The sequence below is a fragment of the Herpailurus yagouaroundi genome, unplaced genomic scaffold (genome assembly GCF_014898765.1).
Source record: "Herpailurus yagouaroundi ecotype Mexico unplaced genomic scaffold, PumYag 188, whole genome shotgun sequence".
Classification (NCBI taxonomy): domain Eukaryota; kingdom Metazoa; phylum Chordata; class Mammalia; order Carnivora; family Felidae; genus Herpailurus; species Herpailurus yagouaroundi.
In genome coordinates, this window is record NW_024412419.1 from 23,677,771 (window position 1) to 23,701,568 (window position 23,798).

Below are 23,798 nucleotides of genomic sequence, written 5' to 3' on the forward strand. Positions count from 1 at the left end.
TCTGAAGGTTGCTGGGTCTCAGCTTTTCTGTCTGTAAAATGAGAGGACTGGACTAGTATTGTTGGTTCTCTGGTCTCTTCATGTTTTGTGATGAGGGCGCTCATTTTATTTTCTCTCTTCCTGAGGTGCACACCTCCCAGGTAAGGCAGACGTGCATTCTCAGGAAATATCTTAAACTTCTTAGACAACAGACCTGCCCCCTGTTTTCTGCCCACACTTCCTCCCTCCCTTCCCTGTCTTATAATAAGGTATACAGTAACTATTGGATGGATGGATGGATGGATGGATGGATGGATGGATGGATGGATGAAAGGAGGAGAACATTCTATGCCTGCCAGTGCTGTTCTGTAGAGTAAATTTAACCACAAGGAGGTACTGGGCAAAACAATGGAGAGAGGCAGTCTTAGGCAGTAAAATGTTACACCAACCACAGTGTCATAGGGCCCCAGGACAGCCCAAAGGGATGAATACTGCCTCAAGGTGCTGGGTGTCCTCAGCTGCACTCTTGTTCTTGACTCCTCAGAGCCAAAACATTCGGCTCCACCTGCCAGAGACAGGTCTGCTGCCCCCGAGAAGGCTGCCCTGCGTTCATCTCAGTCTGCTCCTATGATGACAACCTTCTCCTTCGGCCATGCCAAAGAAGCCCGCCTCTTGTTCAAAGAGGAAGACCAGAGGGAGAGCAGTACCAAGGTATCTGGAAAGTGAGGGGAGGAGAAAGTTGGGGTCAGAGTAGACCGCTGGATGAACACAAGCATGTTTCTGAAGTACATTAAAGTGGGGCCAGCTTGAGGAGGGCAAGGAAGAGCCCTGAGGCAGCTACCCTGGTACTTAAGGCTGGAACCTATAGATGGTTAGGGGATCAGGACCGAAGAAAGGGAGAGAAACAGGAGAGAGGAAGAGAAGGGTGGGGGGGGGTGGCTAAGTGAAAGGCAGAGTACAGTGGGGATCTGAGGCGTGAGATGGGGGAGGAAGGGAGGGCAGAAGGAGGTCACACATGGTTCGGAAGGAAGCAGGATGTGGAGAGTACAGAGGGTCTTAGGTGAACCAAGTTGAGTAATTCGAACCAACACCCAATATAGCAACTGAGAGGCCGCTGACTCAGAGGCAGATCAGCCAAAGGCTGTGCTTGACAGGCTGACAAATACCTTGCACTTCTAAGGTGACCTTGGTCTAGATGATTCTCTTCCCTGGTCTGGATGAATTTACTAAAACTTGAAGAGTCACTGTTATGGGAGATCCGTGCTCAGTCTTTGAAACAGAGATATAAAATACAAAAGGACTGCTGTGTGCATGAGCTATGTTAGGATCCTGTGATGATGATGATGATGGTAAGGTCCAGGTGCCACAGCTCTCCCACGCCAGCCAGGGCGCCAGGAATGAAATGAAGGCAAAATGATTCAGGGCCATGAGATGACCTCACCACCGACCCACCCTTGGCCACTCACACCCATGGTCAGACCTTGGGTCTCATGATAACTTCATCCCCATGGGCACCTCGCTTTCCAGTGTCCCCATCTCCTGTTGTTCTGGCTTTGTCCATCCACAACCCAGCCCCAGCATTGCTCCCTGCTCTTGCGTCAACAACATCCTCCTTGAAATGGGACCACTCCCATCAGCATCTTAGCTCTCTGTTATTTCTGTATTCTTCGGAAAACCAGACTACTCCCTTGCCTGCACCCATTCTTTCCTGAGTCCACTGCAGTTGGGTTTAGGCCCCACTGACACTGCTCATGCGCAGGCCACCAGTGACCTCCACCTCCCATGTGCAGCACAGTCCAGTCCTCCTCTAACCTGACCCACCAGTGGCTTTCATGGCTTGTCCTTCTTGAAGTCTTCACCTTGGAGGGGAAGCAAGGGGGTGGTTTCCTTCTTGATTCTCTGCCTCCATCAAATTTCATTCCTTCCTGGTTCTTCTTGGCTGGCTCCTTCTCATCCTCCTGCCCTCTATACACTGGAGGCCCCAGAGCCCTGACCTCTGGCCTCTGGTCTATTTATATTGACCCCCTGTGACCTGATCCAGAACAGGCATTAAGTGGCATCTATATGCTGAGGACTCCCAAATTTCTCTGTCTGGCCCAGACTTTCCCCTGACCTCCAGTAGCAGTTAAATTATATTACTAAGTGTGTATTCACTGATACTCTGCATTTCCATTTAGATATCTAATTATATTTCAAACTTACCTTATCCAAAACTCAACTGTTGAATCTTTACCACCCCCCTCCCCAAATCTCCTCTTCTCCCAGGGTCCCCTCTCAGCGAATGGCAGCCTTCCAGCTACAATGGCTGAAAATCTTGGGCCCATCCTTGCCTCTGCTCTTTCTCTGTCACCCCACACCTCATGTATCAGCCAAAGTGGTGGGCCCTACTTTTGGGACATGTCCAGAATCAGGCCACTTTGTCATCTTCATTCTTGCTGTGCCAGTGCAAACCCCACCACATGTAAACTCTTGGTTCTATTTTGCAACTTCTTGTGAGTCTTAAGTTGTTCCTAAATATAAAGTTAAAAAAAAATAGTAACACTTAGGGGAACCCCCTCACCCCCCAGTGGAAGTCAGATCATGTCACTTTTTGTGGTCAGAACCTCAGCGGTTTGCTGTGTCCTTCAGAGGACAAGTTCAACTCCCCACCAAGGACCATGGCGACTGGTGCACGCCTGCCACCTTCCACCCTGTGTCCTACCATCCTTTGATTGGGGTAGTCCAGCCAGTACCCTCACCCCAACCACACCCAGCACACTCCAGCCTCGGGGCCTTTGCACTCTATTCCCTCTGCTTAACACACTTCTCCCCTATTAATCTGCATGGCCCCTGTTCCCTTATCTCATTCCTGTCTCTGCTGAAATTTCACCTCCTCACGGAGTCCCTCTGGGTCTTCCTACTTAAAATGGAAGCCCTATCACCCTCTGTCCCTTATTCTCCTTCCGGTACATATCACCTGATGTTCGAGATTGTTCTGTTTGCTGTCTCCCCACTCCATGGCAGCCTTTAGGGAGCAAGGTCTTGGTGGTTGTGTTCATTCCCGGTACAGTGATGGCATACAGAAGCCACTCACATTCCCAATGATTGAATAAATGAAGGTACAGAAAACACAGTTGTGTCCTCAGGGTAATGGAGTTTGCCTTGACCTTGTGCCAGATCCAGGTCACCATCTCCAAGTCTGCCCAGGAGAAGATGCGGCTGAGGCAGATGAAGGAGTTGGAGTTCCAGAGGGCACAGGAGCCGGAGAGGGAGAGGGAGCTTGCTTCCCAGAGCCTGGGCTCCCGGAGATCCCTGATGAAGGAAGGTACTGTGTGCCTAGGGCAGGATTCCCCTCAGGCTGGGGAGACCTCTTGGCCAACCCCTGGGCAAGAGAGGGACTACCCACAGCTCCCCATGTCCCCCAACCTCACACCAGACAGGGGGCCATGGATGGGCCCGTGTCCAGAGGAGGACACTGGGGCCGAGGACAGGCGGGACCAGCTCCATCCTAGGACTTTCTTTGCCTCCACAGGCCTCCTTCCCCTCCGGGGCAGTGGAACCTTGTCTGTGCCCACTGGGCTGAGCATCCCACGCAGAAACATGGGTGTCACCCTCAGGAAGCGGGCCAACCGGGCCTCATTACCCAGCATCCCTGTCAGCAAGCAGGAGCCCAGCTTTGCCCGCCATGCTTCAGGTAGGGGCCAGACCGACTGGCTGGGGGGCACACGTCCCGCTCACTGTGCTGCCTCGGGATGCTCTGGGGGCACGACAAACGTGACCGGGACTGCTCTGCTTCTCCTCATTACCCACGTTAGAGTAGAGGGTGGCCTGAGGTGCAATCACCTTGCCAGAGAGAGAGGAATAGTGTGGGAGCCAGCCTGGAGACCCAGGGAATTGCAGCTGAATTACTGGGAGAAGGGCAGGTGTGTCCAGCCCACATGACTTGTCCTGGAGGGCTCACCAGTGCACCAGGACCACAGATCCTGTGGAAAGCACCCACGAGAGTAGCTGGAAACATCAGGAAGAGGAAGAGAGCGGTCTGTAAAGACCTTGGGTTCCTACACTTTGCCTCATGAAGTGTCAGTGTTGGATAGGGCTGGTTACAGCCTGCGATCTCAGGATCCAAAGGTTCTGTGGGATGCTCAGGAAGGTGCCAAGGGACAAAGGAGGCTCTGACCCCATTCTACCCGAGCAATACCTATTTTGCCTCACTTTTTTGTTTATTGCATAACCACTTGAGAGTTCAAGTTTGAAAGATTTTCTACTAAAGAACATTGGAAAACAACCAGCCTGGTTCACAGTTTCTTTAAGTGGGGAGTGTGGTGGGACCATGGTGGTAGAATAGAACACCTTTTTGGTGCCAGAAATAATATTGACTCACCCTTCTTTTCCATTCTCTTTCTATCCCTCTGATTCTGTCAAGCAGAAAGTCTAAATTCGGTGCTGGTCTTTAGCATGCCTCGCAGACTTGGAATCTCCTTTTTAAACAAAGAGATCTTCCTTCCAGCTGGAGGCATCAGAAACTGGCTATAATTTGATAGCTGGAGTTTATATCATCCTTTTACTTTTCTTGCAAATATCCTATTCTATGACAAAATAATATTTGTTTACCAATTACAGCAGTGACATAAATCTCCCTTTAGAATAAACTTATTTAAGATTCAAAAAGTGGGTCAGCTTGAAGAAACATGCCATATGAATAAAATTATAGGTAATTAAGAGATATGACAAATAATCGTGAAAGTGGTAATTGAATGGTTGACACTCAGGAGATATTGATCTAGATAATCCACTCCATTCATTTTACAGACAACAGGACTGAGACCCAGAGACCCAAAGTCCCCTAAGTTGACTTTAGGTGATGGTGGCCCATAGGGACTAAGATTTTGGCTAATGACTCTTATCCAACACCAAAGCTGAGAGGAGAATCCAGTCTCTGAAAAGTCTCTGAAAAGAAGTAGCAAGGAAGTGAGGTGTGGCAGTGACAGCTCTGGGTTCAGAGCAGACCCTCTTGTCATGGCTCCGTGGGGGGACTGTGGGGGAAGGGGCCCAACCTCTGAGGCCTCAGTGCTGTGATTCAGGCATTGGACCAGATAGATGACTAAACTGCCCTCCTGTTCCACTAGGATTGTGTGATTCTGGCCCCGTCCCCAAGGAAGGAGAGCCTAGAAAACATGACCCGATTTTTAAACAACATCCCTGCTTTTCGGCAGTCCCTGCCAGTGTGGCCACATCTTGACCACGCGGGCCCCAGTTAGCTGCGTTGTCTCGTCTCCCTGCTTCCTCCTTTGGACCACTTCCCTGCCTGTGGGCAAGTTCGCAGAGGATGGAGAGTGGGGGGGTGGGGGAGGAGGACAGACTGATAACACAGGTTCCTGGGTGGGGATGAGGTTAGAGCACGACCAGTGTGAGTAGGGGCTCCCTCCTTGACAGATGTATGAGCCTCACCCAACCACAGATAGGGTAGGATTGGGGGTGAGTCACTGGCATGATGTGCTTTGTCACATGACATCAACAGCATATCACAGGCCAGCTTGTTCAGAACCATCAGGTTAGCAGGGCCGGGACGGAAAAGGCCGACAAAAGGTAGAGTGCTGGGTGGTGTCCGTGGCCCCCCGGCGGTGAAGCACTGGCCCTGCCCTCTCGGCCCCCACCAGTCCCTTCTCTGAGCACACCTCGTGTGAGGGGGGCTTGGGACGCAGCCAGGCCTGGGTCCTCCTGCTGAAATGCTCCCTGTTCCTTCTCTTTTCTGTGAGTGCAGCCAACTCACTCCCTGCGGTGCTTGCCTTGGGGTCTCCCGAATGGGAAGAAGAGGAGGAGGAGATGGCTCTCAGAGCCTCTAAGGAGCTGAGGCCTTTCTCGAACCCTGAGCTGGGGCTGATGGGTGCCCTCCAGTGCCTCGAGAGCAGTGACTGGTGAGGAGACGCCTTCTCCCCCTACTGCAAGGGGAGGGGTGGTGGCAGGGGCGCCCCTGGTCTGCAGGGCTCCTCCCTACCTGCCTGTGACGAGGTCTGGAACTCGCTTCTCAGGCAGATGAAGGAGAAGGGCCTGGTGAGCATTCAGCGCCTGGCGGCCTGTCATTCAGATGTCCTTGCTGGGAGGCTGCACGACGTGTCCTTGGCTGTGACGGGGGAGGTGAGGCCACCTAGACAGCTGGGCACTGTCCCCACCCTGCAGCCACTCCCCCTTCCCTGGTGCCCCTGTTCAATGAGGGTCACATGGTAGCCACGGAGGGGCCGTGGCTCCCTCCCTGCTTATTTCTTAGCCCTCAGCCATGGAGGTGGGAGGTACCCGCCCATTTCTCAGAATGGAAAACTGGGGCCTGGGGTTTCCTTTGTTCTCATCGCTGGGTATTGTAATAATCGGAATCCTGTATGCCCATTTGCCACAGCCCTGTGTTGTTCTCTGTACTCAGATGCCTGAGCAGGGTTGGAGTGTTCTGGGCTAAATCTCCATCTTCAGGGAAGTTAACATTTCCCAAGGACTTTCTCCCCCTGGTACTGGTCCTGGGCCTAGGCTGGGCCTGGAGGAACAGTGGGGCTCCTTTTTGGGAATAGACTATTCCAGTGGTGAGGGCGGGGCAGCTTGTGAAGACCAAATTGAACATTATTTGTAAAGGTACTTTGCTGACTAAGTGTTGCCCAAATTTCAGATGTTCAAATTTCAAATTACAGGTGGAATTAATAATTATGGTGATAACAATAACAGTGTTTTTTTTAAGAAAATAGGGCTGTTTTGTCCAGAGCTGCTGCAAGGTTTTCGTTTCCAGCCTGGCAAGGCCTAGGCCTGCAATGAGGGTGGAGGTGGTGGGAGAGGGTGGTGCCGTGCCCTATTCTTCGTATGTTCTGGAGCCCTTGGCAGAGTCCAGCGGTCCTGGAGGGTCCCTCTCCCATCTTTCTCCTAGGTCACCAACCTCCGCTCCAAAGTGTCACGCCTGGCCATCAACACCCTGGGAGACCTCTTCCGGGCCTTGAAGAAGAACATGGACCAGGAGGCCGAGGAGATCACCCGCTGCCTGCTCCAGAAGATGGGGAATACCAGCGAGTTCATCCAGAGAGCGGCCAACCGGTCCCTGGGGGCCATGGTGGAGCATGTGACCCCTGCCCGCTCCCTGGGGGCCCTCACCTCAGCGGGCATCTAGTACGTGCTGGCTCGTTGTGGGAGGGGTGGGTTGGGAAGGAAAGGCGAGGGGAGAGGCCTGGGGATGGGAGGGGAGCAGGCAGATGGGACAGGTGCCTCACACATTTAGCTGGGGGAGGAAGACCCTGCTTCCTGGGGGGCTTCTCTCCCGCCCTTCCCGGGCCAGGCTGGGGATAATGAGGTGAGCTCAGGGCAGCCCTGGGCCTCAGCTGGAAGGGGAGAGCTGCTGTGTTCTGGGGAGATCATAGTGTCCGTGGTAATATCCTGGAGACAGGGCTGAGAGGCAGCCTGCAGCCTGTACCTCTCCCAGGAGAGGGGCATTCTTTCTGATGAAATCTGGGCTGTGAGGAGAGCAAGGCACAAAATGTTACTTCGGCTCACACCTCTTGGCATTTTCCTGGGCGGAGGAAGGTGCTTTCTACCATCGGAGGCTTTCTGCAGCCAGATTTGCTTTCACTTGTGGAACCAAAACTAAAGCAAAACCAAAACCATTTCCCAAAGCCTTTCTCTCAACCCCAGAGCCGGTCACGACGCTCCTGTAGGAGACTTCTCAGATAGACCCCAGGCTGTGTTGTAGCAGCCATTGCCTTTGGTAATGGCACCATAGCCCAGTACAGAGGGTAAGGGGCTCCAGAGCCGTGTCGCCTGCGTTCACATCCCAGATTGTTACTTAACTTCTCTGTGCCTTGGTTTCCTCATCTGTAAAATGGGGATAATAATGGTATATTCCTGGGGCGCCTGGGTGGCGCAGTCGGTTAAGCGTCCGACTTCAGCCAGGTCACGATCTCGCGGTCCGGGAGTTCGAGCCCCGCGTCAGGCTCTGGGCTGATGGCTCGGAGCCTGGAGCCTGTTTCCGATTCTGTGTCTCCCTCTCTCTCTGCCCCTCCCCCGTTCATGCTCTGTCTCTCTCTGTCCCAAAAAAATTAAAAAAAAAAAATAATGGTATATTCCTCATAAAACAGTGAGGAGTGGATGAATTGATTCATGAAGGAGCACTTAGAACACTGCCTGCCTTTACTAGAACATTTATTGAGTGCCCACTGGGGCTGTTATTAACTTGGGAGAAATTAATTGTACTTTTTTCTGGATTCTTCCCTTAGCCACAGCTTCCTCACAGGCAAAATGATGGTAACAGTGGCTTATGGAGTTGAACCGATAATAGATGGAAGGTGTTCAGCAGGGTGCCTGGCTCAGTGCATGCACTAACTACAAATTGAACCACCCTATCATTGTCGCAGGAACCAGGGTCAGGTGTCCTCGGGGCTGCACACTTGAATTCCCAGGGATCTCGCTAAAATGCAGATTCTGATTCAGATGCTAATGGAGCTGGTCCTTGGACCATAATGAGTAGGGAGAACCCAAAAGACCCCTTTGTGTTACACTGGGATGGGACCCTGGGGGAAATAGGGGTCAGTGCTGCCTAGTGAACTGTGGACACACAGGCCCCGTTGGAAAAGGTGGGAAAGAAACAAGTGGCACCCTGATGGGCTTCTCTTGTAAGATTTCAGGTTCCTCCTGTTGTGGTTACCAAGTCACCCATTGATCCCCTGTTCCACCCTCATGTCTCAATTCATTTCAACAAACGTGCAGTAAGCTCCCACCACGTGTGGGCATGTGCCGGGCACCAGCAGGGCACAGGATTCCACTGAGAGGAAGCTTGGGGCCAGCTCCCTGGGAGCTCCTAGCCTGGTGGGAGAGCCACAGGGGTGTACCTGTACTTCCCAGGGGACAAGGGGATAGTCTGCCTAGGGGGCTGGAGAGGGCAGAGATGGAGACGTTGATTGGGTAGGATCTTTCTAGGTGAAGAAAAGATGGGGAAGGCAAACATGGGCTCAGGAAGGCATAGGGGTGGTGAGCCTTCAAAAGACACACCAGTCCAGCTCTCCCCTCCCCTCTGCCAGCCTCCAGCACCTTTGGCAGGGACCGTGGAACAGCATCAGGTGGCTTCAGGTGCTCCTTCTTCCTTCTGTTGTTGCCATTGTCATCCTGGGTTCTATTGTCAGGACGTGGCTGCTCTTTCCTTGAAGATTCCCTATAGCCCGTAGGAGACAGATTTCAGAGCCCATCACAGCATGAAGCATGGGCGCACAGGTGTAGGTCCATGTGTGGCACTCTAGGGACCCCACATCCCATTTCTGTGTGAGCCCTTGACTGTGATTTTATTTCCTTTCAGCCACCGAAACCCCTTAGTCCGGAAATGCACTGCCGAGCACCTCTCAGCCGTCCTGGAGCAGATAGGCGCCGAGAAGCTTCTCTCAGGCACCAGGGACAGCACAGATACGCTGGTGCGCAACTTGGTGAGGCTGGCCCAGGACTCCAACCAGGACACCAGGTGATGCAGGGCCGGGGGCCTGGGGGCTGCTTACCTGGCCAGCCCAGGGCAGATAAGACAACCAGCCAGCCCTGAAGGCCCTGGCTCCCCATAGCTCAGCTTCCCTGGGGTCGGATAGACTGAAGCTGTTTGCTTTCCTCAGGGCTGCTGTCTGTCTCTGTGCACAGGCATAGCCAGGCCTGTAGGCCTGCCTCCGGTGTTCCCTCTCTCCTGCTGCCCTCCCTCTCCATCCTGACCCACCCCAGTCCCACTCTCAAAGACCACTGTTCATTCCTTCCAAGGATAGTGAACAGATCATTTTTCATTATTAGGAATAGGGCAATGAATAAGAAAAATTAGGCCTCTGCTGTCCTGGATCTCACCCCTAGTCTGGGTAGGCAGAAAATAAAGAAATTATGATTCTTCTAGATATGGATAAAGGATACAGAGGAAAAACGCCACGATGTAACGGAGAATGGGGTGGCAGCTACTTTGATTACAAATCTGGGGAGATCTTTCTGAAGGGTGACATTTGAGTTGAGAATGGTTGGGCCAACAGGAGCTAGCTCTTTGGGGGTCTGGGGTGCGAGTGTCCCAGGCAAAGGAAATGGTACAGAGGCCCCGTGTTAGAGGAAGAAGAAGGCTGGGCTGCAGGGTGCCTGGTGGGGGAGGGGGCAGTGGGCGGGAGATGAGGCGGACAGGACAGGGCCAGGCCTGGCAGCACCCCACGTGCCACGGCCAGGAGCTGGGATTTGGGCTGGTGTGTGACCGGAAGCCACAGGAGGATTTTTAGTAGGAGTGTGAGGAGATAATTCGATGGTGTTAAACAGGAGAGTGACAGAACCTGATTCACTGTCTTGGAGAGCTAGGGTTAGGGTCCAGTTAATCACACTCCTTGGTTCCTGGGTCTGGTCACCAGATCTGGAGACCACACCAGCTCGGGGACTGCTCCAGCCGTGTGCTGTGGTGTGCACCAGCCGGTGCCTTCACACCAGCAGTCCACGGGTGGGCCCTCCCCACTGCGACAGTGCCCCGCATCACATGCGCACATGGCTCGCTGATGGAGCAGAGAGCTGCTGGGAATGTGCCCTGGGGGCAGGACTGTGGTCAGGGGCATGTGTCCCCTGGCGCAGCCCGAGCACTACAGGGCGCCCGGGAGCACGCTGTGCCCCTCCGCCCCCCACCCATGGTGCCAGTGCCCACGTCCTCGCGACCTTGCATTATCTGGATTTCTAATTTTCATTGATCTGATGGGTAAAAATAACAGCTCATTATTGTGTCAGAGTCTCCTCCCCCACCCCGATTACTAGGGTTTATGTTTCTTTATAGGCTCACTGCCCTTTTGATTTTTAAAAATAGTCTTTCTGGCGGCTCATTGGAGGATTGCTAGGAGAGAGGGAGCAGGATGGACGAGGGGCACCAGACAGAGGGCTGCTCCCCAGTCCCTGACAGGGGTGCTGGAGGCTAGCAGAGGGTGGGGAGAGCTGGATTGGGGTGTCTTTTGAAGGCAGGGCCAACAGGATGTGGGTGGTGAGGCTTTCAAAGAGAAATCAAAGATGATGCTTGGGTTTTTCAGCTGAACAGCTGGGTAAGTGTTAGTGCCAGTCACTGAAATGAGGATTATTGGTGGGGAGCCAGAAGGTTTTGTAGATTTGTTTTTGGTTGTTGGTGGGGAGATGGAAATCAAGATCTAATATCTCTCCAGCTCGAGTGTCCCTCTCCTTTCTGACCTCTCTTCCATTGCAGGAATCGACCACACTCCATTTTCCTTCTTCGCTCCTATGCCTCCCGGTGTCTGTGGCCCTGCACTCTTGGGTTCCGCTCTCCCTCTGTGGCCCCCTCTCTGCCTGCCTGCCACAGCAGTGTCTTCATTCTTGTCCCCCACTTACAACTCTCCCTGACCACTGTCACCACTTCTGTGGCTCCAGCCCGAGCAACTCTGATGCTTCCTAGGGTCTCCCTTCCCTGAGCATCAGTGCTTTACATCTACCTCCAGAGGGCCTGTCACCAGATGTCCCACTGTTATCCTTGGGGCAGAATGTCCCTCAATGAACCCATTGCCTTCTCCCCAAGCCTTTCTCTGGCTGTGTTCCCTCTATTGTTTTTTTTTTGTTTTTTTGTTTTTTTGTTTTAATTTTTTTTCAACGTTTATTTATTTTTGGGACAGAGAGAGACTGAGCATGAACGGGGGAGGGGCAGAGAGAGAGGGAGACACAGAATCGGAAACAGGCTCCAGGCTCTGAGCCATCAGCCCAGAGCCCGACGCGGGGCTCGAACTCACGGTCTGTGAGATCGTGACCTGAGCTGAAGTCGGACGCTCAACCGACTGAGCCACCCAGGCGCCCCTCCCGTGATTCATTACTTACATACGACACCCAGTGCTCATCCCAACAAGTGCCCTCCTCAATGCCCACCACCCATTTTCCCCTCTTCCCCACCCCCCCCCCATCAACCCTTAGTTGGTTCTCTGTATTTAAGAATCTCTTATGGTTTGCCTCCCTCCCTCTCTGTTTGTAATATTCTATTGTTAAAAGTCACTATTATTTACTGAGTCACTGAAGATGCAAAATGGAGGCCTTCCTACTTTATTGATTCTAAAACACGCAGTTTCCCCCGCATTTTAGTATCTTACAATCAGAGGCGTCTCACCGTTGCTGTTGGCCAGGCAGCAATTTTGATTTGGGTTTTACTATCTGCACATTTGCAAACTTGGTCGTTATTGCTCATAGCATAAACCCTTGAATTACAGTTTGCATTGTAGGAAGTAAACTATGAGGCTTTCTCTGCTTGTTAGCCTTTTATATTTATTTGAAGAAGTCACCGTGGATGCTCTGTGGGGACTTGTTGAGTTTAATTGCTCTCTAAAATGTCTTGGAAATATTACACTCTTATTCGGCATTGAAATGAAAAGTTATAGTGTATGAGAAAAGGTATGGAAATAGAGAGATGGGACATAAATTAGATATTAATGCAAACGGTCATCATGGAAGGAATAACCAAATTCCACATTTTCTTACAAGGCCACCACAAACCAAGTAGTTTACCCAACCTAAGGAGGGAAGGGCACTACCTAAAAGTAACGTTAACTCCGTTTCTGAGATAATACAGAGAAGGGTTGCCTTCCGACATGGGGCAGTGTCATAGAAGGCAGTGGAAATTGCCAGTGTTTTCTGTTTCTGTTTTTCCTTAGTGGAAAATAAGTCAATGGTGCATTTTATGATCAGTGGAGTCTTAGGTTGAGTGAAATACGAGAACGGAAGATGCTTTGAGCTCCACCTCCAATCAGCTCCCACACCCTGAAGTTTCAACTTTCTCGGCACGTCCTGAATCTGACCACCCCTCCTTACTCCCACTCTACCGCCTTATTTCAGGACTTCATCATCTCTCGCCCGGACTATTATGGTGGCCTCTTAGCAGGTCCCCTCTCCCCCTCCCCCCTGCGTTGTCCACAGAGACGCATCCTCCACACTGCTGCCAGAGACATATCGACTTCAGTGCAATTCTGATCATTCTTCGGCTTCCCACTGCACGCAGGTTAAAGCCCAACTCCTTCATGTTTTGAGAAATTGGGTCGTACCTTCTCTGTATTCCATCCTGCATCTAGGTCTTGCCTGCTGTTTTCCAACCACAAGCCTGCTGACATGTCAGACCGTATAATGGATCCTAGAATGATGCCCCTCCACCACCCTCTTACCCCCTAATCCGTCTCACTCTTGAACTCCTACTCATCTTTTGTGTCCCAATCTAAGGGTCACCTCTTCTATGAAGTCTTCCTTGATTCCCCGCCCCCTCCACCCAGCACTGTTCACCAGGTAGAGCTGACCACTTCCTCCCATACTGCCCCACTGCACCCTTCCTCAGATTTCTAGATGCCCCATACTAGAAAAAGTTAAGTACGTTTCAGTATAGTCATCCAAAGGAATATTATGAATGCACTAAAAAGGATGACATGGGAAGATGATTAATGATAAAGTGAAAAAAGCCAGAGGCAAGTTGTATATACATTCTGATAGCAAAGAAAATGTATACGCGTCCAAAAGACTACATGGAAATATGTAAAAATTTAATAGTAGTTTTCTCTTGGTAATGGGGCTTTGGGTGATGTTTATTCTTTTATGAATCTAGTTTTTAACTGCTCAATTAGCGATTCCTGTCTTCATGAGAAAAAGTATTAAAAACTCTGTTACTACAATTAGAAAACTTACGTAAATCTGTAAAGCAGATTTATGATGCATTTCTATGGCTATTTTTTCATCCCTTTCTTTCTCCTGTGGCAGGTTTTATGGCCGGAAGATGGTGAATATCTTGATGTCGAACACGAAGTTTGATGCATTTCTGAAGCAGAGCCTCCCGTCCCATGACCTGCGGAAGGTCATGGCTGCCATTAAGCAGCGGGTGAGTCGGGGGCATGAGCAGGTCAGGGTGGAGATCAGAGCTGGGCCGGTCAGGGGAGTGTGCACTCCAGAGGCTTCCATTTCACTCACAACCCCTGCTTGGTGGGATAAATGTGATTTCCTTGCTCTGTGCTCGGACCTGGTTGTGCTCCTCTCTGCCTGTGTCCCTTGAGTTGCTGGGCGTCCACACTGTCTCCTGTTAAGTGAGGATCTTGACCCCTGCCCTGACTACCAGGGCTCTGGAAGGCTCAGCTGTTCCCTCCGAAGCTCTGCCAGGTGGAAGGGGTTATTCCTTTCCTTATGGTGTAGCCTGGAGTGGCCGGCAGTTCCCCAGAGGGCCACCCCTTTGGTTCATGTTCTGTGTGCATTTTTCAAGGGAATAGAAGACAGTGATGGACTTCCATCTGCCAAGGGCCGCAAGGTGTCAAGGAGTCTGGTGCTGTGTGAGAACGGGCTGCCCGGCGAGGATGGGTATGGCTGCGCCTGTCTCCCTGCAGCTTTCATCAAAGGCTGACGACACAGACGTCCTGCTTGCCCTGGGCCAGGGTGGCTCTGGGAGTCTGTGTGGATCTGGGCTATGGTGGAGACCTAGTTGGGTCTGCAGCACTCATGGGTGAATTTATAGGAGGTGTTCCCCCACCCAAATCTCAGGGAGACCACATCATGGGACCAGAAGCACTTGCCAGTAGAAGTTGGCCACTGCAGTCTTGCCGAGTGGGGTGCAGTTCCGCTCGTACAGGCGGGGCATGTTGCTGGCCAGGCCCTTAGAGCAGCACACCCTTTTGCCATCAGGGTGCCCAGCCTGGGACAAATTTAGAGGCAGAGCTGGGAGGAAGGTAGATGAGAGGGAATGGGCGGAGAGGCGGAGGGTGGGTAGGTGCTGGGAGGAGCCGAAACCAAGCAGAAACCTCCTGATCACTGATGTGCCTGAAACTCACACTTCTTCTGTGGTGTCAGGGAGGGATCATATCTGAACTCCTTAGCAGGCGCCCCGGAAAGCCTCTGTCACCTCTTTAAGATTAGCTTCCTGCTCTCTCCTACACACAGCCTCTCAGCCAGACAGGAGCAGCTCATGTTCCCTGCCCATCCCCCTTCCCCACCATCCTATCTCCTACTGAGCCTTTCTTTGCTTATGCTGAGCCACCTGCATCTAGAACATGCCTGTTTATTCTACAAGACTCCACAAGATTCAGATCACTGTCACTATCTCCCTGAGGCTCTCTCTGTGCCCTCTGTTCTTCAGTACTCTGTCAGCCGGTTGACCCACCTGTCTCCCATTGGTCTGTGAGCTCCTTAAGGCAAAGGGCGTGTCTTTCACATCCCTCTTCTCGGTGGCCAGTACAGCTCCTGGCACTCAGTGGGCAAACAATGTGGAGTGTAGGACTGAATGACAGAATGGATGGTGTTGGGCTCTTTCAGAGGGGACTTGGGTGCAGGGCATGAGCTCAGAGAGCCGGATTCTGAGCTGGGGTGGGGGATAGGAGTCCTCTTTGGAACTGCTCTCATACTGGCTGCACTGGATCAGGGGATACTATAGCTATGTGCCCTCACAATGATAGAACAGGGAGTCTTAACATTTCCTTGGTCACTGGAGAAGGTCAGGGCCTAGGCAACCAGGGCTCAGGACACAGTCAGCTGGCAAGACCTTTCCTCACTCCTACATTAAATGTGCAGTCATTCTTTCGTGGACTCCCACTTCTCGCTCTGATACCCACCCCCCATTCTTCACATGTTTTCTGAAAAGAGAAAAAAAGGCAGGAAGAGAGAGCCCTGTCCCCTGATGAAAGGATGGGGCTCTAGGCAACCCGATTGTTGTCCCCTGAGGAAAAGGCATTTCCAGAGTTCTGGGGCCAGTGTCCTGAAGCAGCGGGTGGAAAGCTGGGGGTGGACTAAGCTGCAGGTGACACTCCTGTCTCAGTTCCACCTGTCTGGAAGGGGCATGGGACAAGAGGTGCATCCATCTTCTGGGGCTTGCCCAGGTCAGAAGTTCCTTCTTCGTAGGCTTAGTTCCAATGGCCCTCGGCTGGCAGGGCTACGGCCCTCCATGCACAGTGGCCCGGAGGTGGTGGAATGGCTTCGGGAGCTGACGCGACTGCTGGAGGCCAGAGAATACCAGTCTCGGATGGAGGGCGTGGGGCGGCTCCTGGAGCGCTGCAAGGCTGAGCCAGAGCTCATCACCGCCAACCTGGTCCAGGTGAGCGCTGCCCCTTCCCTGCTGTCTCACCTGGCTGTCCCCTGTGGGTGCAAATTCAATTTGGAAAACTCAGGACAGGGTTTGACATTGTGCCAGACCCCTCAGGGTAAAGGGAGCCCGAAAAGTACCTGCTATCCAGTTGCCTTGGTAACACTGTGGGACTGCCTGGAAGTAGCCAAGGGGGCAAGGGCATCACCTCTTGCCAGGCCCCTTGGGACCACCCAGAGATGTCCTGGCATCTCTCATCCCTCTAGCAGCTTTATAGCGGGGTGGTGGAGGGGGGGGGGGGGGGGGGGGCGGGGGGGAAGCTAGAGGTAGAGGATGCCACGGCTGAAGGCTGCTCCTGGTCTAGCCAGGCACATGATGTTTGGGGGCAGAGTATGTGTTGGCCAGGGGACTGGCCATGATGGCTGGACAGGTGGGTTAGGAGCAAGCACAGGCCTTTCACAGGCTGGAAACAGGGGCAGATGTTTGCTTCTTCCAGGACTGAGGCTGCTGATGGTCAAGCCATGTAGCAGAGTACTTAGGGCACAGGCTTGAAGTCAGCAGCCTCGCTGTGTGATCTGGGGAAAGTCAGTGAACCTTTTTCTGCCTCAGTTTTTGTTTTGTTTTTAATAGTAAACTGAGGATGGGAACGCATGCCTCATCGGTTTGGATCGTTCCGTGAGAGTGCAGGGTACCTAACGGGATGCTCTAGATGCTTTGACGCAACGAGTGCTCAATATACAGTTGTTCTTCCCCTCTTCCCCTCCTTCCCTTTTGAGGAAGTAAGCTCCTCGTCACTGAGAATGTTCTGGTGTAGTTTGGATGACCAGGAAGGCAGGAGGAATCCCTGCCAAGGGTGGTTGGTTGGGTTGTGGGCCTCCTGCCCAGCCTGGGTTCCCATGGGCTCTTGGTTTCTGTTTCCTCAATAGGTCTTTGATGCTTTCACCCCAAGGCTTCAGGACTCCAACAAGAAAGTGAACCAGTGGGCCCTGGAGTCCCTTGCCAAGATGATCCCCCTCCTCAAAGCAAGCTTACACCCTATGCTGCTCTCCATCATCATCGCTGTTGCAGACAACCTCAACTCCAAGAACTCGGGGATTTATACCGCTGCCACGGCTGCGCTGGACGCCATGATTGAGAACCTGGGTAAGCCTCCTGCCACAGCCCTGCTTGGCTCCATTATGCAGTGGGCTCGCTCCCTGAGCCCTCCCTGGGGTGGGCTCACCCTTCCTGCTGGGAATCAGCAGAGTGCTAACAGACACTGGGGCTTTCAGGCCAAATGTTTCCCCGGAGGCTATAGAGGACGGGGGTGGACAGCCCAGGACATGGTTGGCAGGCTTTTCCATGTCACAGCCACCTGAGGGTCCTCGATGGTAGGAGTGGAAGAGATGTGGAGATGATCTAGTCTTGCCTCCTCATAGTACATGTGACCGAAATGACTCAGCCAGGGTCACACAGTACTGAAGTGATTGAGCCAACAGGGCATGGAAGGAAAAATAGGTCAGGGTTACCAGGAAGAAGCTGGAAACAGTGTAGAGATGGTAACAGTGGGTGTGGCTTGTACGAGGACCAGGCCGGATGGCGGTGAGAGAGCAGAGCAAGTCTGCTGGGGAGGACAAAGTAGATGGGTGAGTGGACCCAGGTAGGCCACCTTGATTGTCTGATACAGGAGTCAGGCTGGGATCCCACTGGCTTTTGAGCATGGGATGGACAAGCATTGCCTTTGAGAAAGACTGTTCGGGGCCAGGGCTCAGGGAAGGAGGAATTTGGGATGAGGGGTGGAGGGTGACGGGGGAGTGGAGGTGGGGGGTGGGATGAAAAGGAAAAGGGGGGGGGGCAATGGGAGAGACATCAGGGAAGGCAAGAGCTCCTTAAGTCCTATGTGCTTCGCACTAACACATCTTGGTTCTCCAACATCGGGTGGAATCTGGGGGCACATCTGCTTCTGTTCTCCATGCCTTTCGTAGATGATTAGAAGGTGATATTTGGTGTATCTAAGACACAGACTGAAGTGCAGATGTGTGTGTGATGTAGCACATGAGTACAGTCACGTCCAGACCAGAGGAACCAAGGGTTTTCAAACCACTCTTGACTCTATGTGACCAAGCTTATGCTCGGAGAACCACCTTTTTGGCCTTGTTGCTGTATGTCCCGATGAGCACAGAGCAATGTCCTGCCTTGAGAACCCGCAGAGCATCCCCGTGGTGAGGCTGGAAACACCGAAAGGCACCCCTCCCCTCCTGGTGCCCACACCCTATGGGAGCCCAGCTCCCTGGGGCTGGAGAGCAGCTGTGTCCTTGGCTGGAGCTTCCAGAAGCAGTTTCAGTTACAAATCAAAGGCCTGGTCAGGCCCTTCTCTGCCTCTTCAGTTCATAAATACTGTCAATTTCCTCTCTTCATCTCAAAGGGAATTTATGATTTGCTGAGTTTGTTGCTGTAGAACAAACAATATAAATCCAGCTTTAAATTACGGCTAGTTCACAGCGCTGCTCTGGGTAAGTGAGATTGCTGTTGCCAATAACCACGGCTCTTGGTAAATCACTGCAGGCCCTGGATTTATTGGGAAAACCTGCACCAAGCAAAATAGGCTTTAGCTATTTGAAGAGGCTAAGCACCCTTGTCTGCGGAGAGGAGCTTTAACACTTTCCTCTCCAGGTGTTATTGTCTCCACTTTCTGTCCTTGGGCCATCCTCCTGGAGCACACTGGAGCTTTGGAACTCTGGGCTGCAGGATGTGGTGTCTCACATTGTCACAAGGCTCAGGCCTTCTCTACCTGAGGCCCTCCTCTACCCACTTGGGTGGGACACCCTGGAAAGGGGCTGGGAGACGGCTGCTTTTGTGATCTGACCACACCCTGAGGCAGGCTGCAGCTTCCAGGAAAGATGCCTATAGTTGTCCTTTCCTCCTGGGACAGGGTCTCCTTGGAAATGGCTGATGATACCCCCCCCACCCCCCCGCCCCTGCCCCGTCCCATCAGTGAAAGGATCTGATGGGAGGAGAACAGAGGCAGGCATGAAGGGCACTATTTTCCTCTCTAATCCTTAGGTCAGTGTTAGGCTGGAATGGAATGTCGTTGGCCTCAGGGAGTTGGATGGAGTCCAGTAAATCCCTGGCAAAAAGCTTCTGTGGGGCCCAAAGGGGGAAGCACAGGGTCTTGGCTCCCGGTCAGTTTGAGCAGGTGCAGCAGCGGCTCTTGGGGCCATGTGGCTTTGCTGTGAGCCATACTCACAGCCCAATGAGGAGTCTTGGTTTTGGAGGTGTTTTTAACTAGCTGATTTCTATATCCAGAAAGGGCAGAAGTGGATGGGTTTCGATTGCCAGTAAGAATTCACCCCTGCCAGGGAGTACCTAGGGTAGAATCAAGCTCTCTCTGGGAATGGTTCTCATCTGTCTAGAATGGGCTGAGTCTGGCCTGCAGAGGGAAAAATGGATGCAAATAATTAAACTTCCCACTGTCCCAGGGGATTGGGTGGTAGACATAGAGACTGGGGCAGGAGTGGCAGAAGAGAAGGGGTGTAAATCTTCTCTTCCCATGTCACCCAGGTGGAGCCTGGTGGCTCCGATAGACTCTTAGCATCTCAGGGTCCCTTCTGGAAGTAGCTTGGAGCCCTTTGAGCAGAGGGAGCTTTTTTCCCAAGACTGGTGTCACTCCCCACAAGGGATTCTTGGCTCCAGGCTGGAGAGGAACAGCCAAATGCTGTGGAGTACTTAAATGTGTAGAATCACAAAGAAATGACTCAGCAGGTTGTGGTTTGTTTCCCCGATCAACAGGGGGCCAGGAGAACAAGAACACAGTCGGGTAGTCTGCCTTCTGGCGCAAAGTCCAGATGACACAGCCAAACTGGGAGGTTGGCCTTCTTAGGCAACCTTTTAAGGTCCCTCTTGATTCTGGAATTCAGTGATAAGTTGACTCAACAGTCACCACATCTCTTCCGGTTCCTTGGTTTTCCCGTGGGTGTATGGGGCAGGTGGTGCGGTGGTCCACAGAGCAGGTGGGGATTTCTGCCCATGTCCCCTTTTATGGGGGGGGGGGTGAGGAAGGAGACATGTGGGCACCTTGCTCTCTGACCTCTGCCCTTTGTTACTGCTGGAAGGAGCTTGGGGTGGCATCCTTTCTACTCTCCGCCAGGACCTTCTGATTTCAGGGGAGTTATTCTGGGGATCAGGGCAGTTCCTGAGCTGGCTGGCTGGTTCTGTCTTTGGGCCCTGTGACTGGGCTAGCTACAGAAGAAACTTCACTAATTAAAACATCAGGCTGCTGACAGCCACCCCCCTCCCAGTCAGACTGAGCATCAAAAGGAGTTCTGTTGATTAGCGTGGCCCCAGGCCAGTGCTGGAGAGTGCAGATAAGCTGGGAATGGGCAGCTTCAGATCTACTTTTTTGATTTTGCTCTGACTCCGAATTCTTTACCTTATATAATCATATGACCAACATGGTATTGTTAAAGGAATTTAGAAACTCATCCATGGTGCCCCTCTAATATACCAACTGCTTAAAAATCTGTTCTATTTCCTGTCTGCCTGTGTACAGATTTCCCTTGTTAGAGATTGTAAGGTAAACACGATTTAGACTTTGCTTCTTTAACTATCCAGTATTCCATGCTATCATGCAGTGTTCCTACTTAAAAATAAGAAGTTTACTTTCCATCACATAAAAGTCATACTTATTAATTATTGAGAAAATGGAAAATATAAAGCATTTGAAAGGAAAAAACCCTTCACCTTTAGTCTCAATTTCTCAGAAGAGACAGTTATTTAAAAAAAAAAAGTTTAAATTTTATTTTGGGGGCGGAGGGCAGAGAGAGAGGGAGAGAGAATCCCAAGCAGGCTCCACACTATCAGCACAGGGCCTGACATGGGGACTGACGCAGGGCTCAAGCTCATGGTTTGTGACATCCTAACCTGAGCTGAAATCAAGAGTCGGATGCTTAATTGACTGAACCATCCTAGGCACCCCTGGAAGAGACCATTATTAACATTTGGCTTTTTTCATTTTAGATTTTTTTCCTGTGCAGAGTCACGTGCATGACTCTTGTGCAGAGTCACGATCATATTACACATTTAAATTTACATTTACAGCTTAAAAAAAAAAAAAAAGAATCAGAGCGTGAGCATTTGCATATGATTACACACTGGAGTCACTTTTAACAGGTCTGTCACATGCTGGACCACATCTTGTGTTTTTCTGTTTAAATGGATCATTCCCACTTTTGCTGCAATGAACGCACCTAGCTTGGGTGGCTGTGTGGCATGTCATGATTCATGGAGTCCTGTGCTTATTGTTGGGAGTCCAGTTTGACTCCAGTTTCTTTGCTGTCACTGTCTATGCTACCATACTTTTTGTGCTTTAAAAAAAGTTCTCTGGCTCCCCAGTAGCCTGAGGAGGATGTGGCTTGGTACGCTTAGGGCTTAGCTGCATGGGACAGGTGCAAGGCCCCGGAGACCTCCGCCCCCTTGCAGGGAGGGAAGGCGAGGCCCAGGGAGGACGGGGATGTGGCCTGCCAGCCTGTAGCTGTTTTCCCTACGCTGCATGGCTCTGTTTGCTCTTCGTCCAGGCAGTGCCAAGGCCAGCTGTGGCAGCTGTGGCTCCCTTGTGGTGCAGAACAGGAGCCTGTGAAGAGCTCCGGCTAATGGAACACGGATTTTTTTTAAGGGTTTGGAAGTTAGATTCCAGCCTCTTAATGGTCTCTCCACCATTCAGATTGCTGGGCTTTTGGAACATTCTCAGGTAATAAGAGTAACACTAGCAGTAATAGCTGATACTTACGTAGTAATTATATGCCCAGGGCAATATCCTAAGTATCATAACACGACAGTGGCTCTAAGAGGAAGATGTTATCCTCCTTTTATAGATGAATAAACTGAAGTGTAGGAGATTTTGTCCAGTGTTAATATAGAGAAACGTGGAAGAGCCAGGATTCAGTCCAGGCGACCTGAACCCAGAGCTCACACCCTTCACCCTATATTTTCCTGCCTCTCAATAAACCTGGGTGTGACCTGGGTGGTGAGCCATCACTACAAAAGCAAACAGAGGAAGAGAGGCCATCTGCTCGGGGTGTGGTGCTCTGGGGTTTATAAACCAGTTCGGACATGCTTAATGTCTCTGCTTGAACACTTTCTGTGGTCCTAGAGCATTTATTGAGCACCTGTTGTGTGCCAGGCACATGGGAGCATTATCTGTCACAGATGTCTGTCGGATGTGCATTTTCTAGTATCCCCTGAGTTCTTTACCTGTCTCTGGCTCTGGGAGGCCATGTCAGCCACCAGGAGCGGGGAGGTCTGGCTGTGTCCAGAAAATGTCCTGAACTGAGTTTTGTTGGGGGAGAGCAAGGAGGCAGAAGTCCTTGTCCTTGGAGGTGAGCTCATGGTTAAAGGTGGGGGTGGGACAAAGAGAAGCACCTGGAAAAAACAATGTAGACGACATTGATATAAAAACCTATGCTTACACGACTACAGATTGACCAAGTGGCCCTGAGACTGCTTCTCGCTAACTGCAATGTTGTAGAGGTTGGCATCTCTTTTATTTCCCAGAACAAATGATTTAAAGACTTGCCTTATGGATGGAGCTTTTGCGAGCAGCAGGGATATGCGTGATGTTCATGTGTACATCTCCTCCTCTGTACCCCTTCCAGCTCTCAGGAGGGGAGCTAGGAAATGGGAATGAGCTCTTAGCTAGAATTGTCGCCTGACGGGAAAAGCGAAGCTGTGCACATCCAGGGGGATGCCGAGGTATTTAAGGAACTCAGGGAAGGTGGAGCTTGTCTGGAAAGACTTCCTGCGGTGGGTCTCTAATCTCTGTCTCCTGCTAAGAGAAATCTGGCACCTTGAGTGGGTCAGCCCCTAGGATCCCGGGACCTACTTTCTGGGGGCACCTGTGGTGACACCCACACAGACCTCTGTGACAGGTGTAGGCGGGCCCTGCAGCCACACCCCCGAAGAGCATGTTTTGTTGTTTGCACTCCCTCCCATGGGGTTATCCTGGGACTGCCGTGGTTGCACACTGTTGGGAGCTGGGTATATGGGAGCGATGTTAGCACGCCTTTCTCAGGTGAAGGGCTACTTTCCTCACCCTGTGCGTCTTTGTGAGGAGTGCAGGACTTCAAGTTTTAATAGTGTGAGAAACCAGGAGACGTCAGCCAGAATGGGGAAGAATGAGCAGTGTCTACATTCAGCACCTGTGGGATCTTTAGAAATACGTTCAAAGAATGCCAGAGGGCTTCTTTATCCCAAAGCAGCCCCCCTGCAGCTGCCTGTGCTTTCACCATCAGTGGTTCATTCTAATAAACACTCTTTCAACAGCCAGACGGGGAAGTACCCAGTCCTCAGTCCCCACCATGAGTGTGGCTGGGTAGCAGCGAGAGCTGGTTCCAGGGGCTGGGTGTGGGGTGCTGGGATGATTTAAAAAAAAGAAAAAAAAGGTTAAAAAATCCCTCTTTCCCCTAAACCTCCTGAAAAGTGGGTTGGGGCATGTGGAGGATAAACTCTGCTGTCTGTACAAGGATGCCATCTGGGCCTGGGTCTCACACAGGGACGTTATAGATAAACTATTGAGAGCTAATACATGCCCTGCCCCCTGCTGGTCCTCGCACATTCCCTCCTCTGACCCAACCAGAGTAAGCCAGATGCTTCTGCTGCTGATGGGGTGACCAACATCCTGGTTTGCCCGGGACTGGGGCAACCCTCTTTTGCCCCCAAACTCAATTTTAAGGAAGCACAGATAATAGGAACCGTATCTGTGGGAGTCCATGAAGCCTCTTTGGGAGCCAGTGTAACTAACTATGCCAGGTCGTTCACTCTTCCCCAGACACTCCATTGC

The 23,798-nt window shown here is 51.8% G+C and overlaps 1 protein-coding gene across 4 annotated transcripts in view; it reads left to right on the plus strand.

Moving 5' to 3' along the window:
- Positions 1 to 23,798, plus strand: part of TOGARAM2 (TOG array regulator of axonemal microtubules 2) — a 68,608-nt gene that overhangs the window by 39,639 nt on the left and 5,171 nt on the right. For 2 of the 4 annotated variants that reach the window (XM_040496405.1, XM_040496406.1), the window contains exons 11-21: positions 524 to 690; positions 3,136 to 3,283; positions 3,491 to 3,652; positions 5,720 to 5,873; positions 5,988 to 6,093; positions 6,863 to 7,098; positions 9,272 to 9,430; positions 13,687 to 13,804; positions 14,180 to 14,274; positions 15,805 to 15,997; positions 16,912 to 17,128. In XM_040496405.1, coding sequence (XP_040352339.1) covers positions 524 to 690; positions 3,136 to 3,283; positions 3,491 to 3,652; positions 5,720 to 5,873; positions 5,988 to 6,093; positions 6,863 to 7,098; positions 9,272 to 9,430; positions 13,687 to 13,804; positions 14,180 to 14,274; positions 15,805 to 15,997; positions 16,912 to 17,128 — 1,755 coding nt within the window. Of the gene's footprint in view, positions 1 to 523; positions 691 to 3,135; positions 3,284 to 3,470; positions 3,653 to 5,719; positions 5,874 to 5,987; positions 6,094 to 6,862; positions 7,099 to 9,271; positions 9,431 to 13,686; positions 13,805 to 14,179; positions 14,275 to 15,804; positions 15,998 to 16,911; positions 17,129 to 23,798 lie in introns of all 4 variants that reach the window. The other 2 variants (XR_005797237.1, XM_040496407.1) reach the window with 2 other exon arrangements.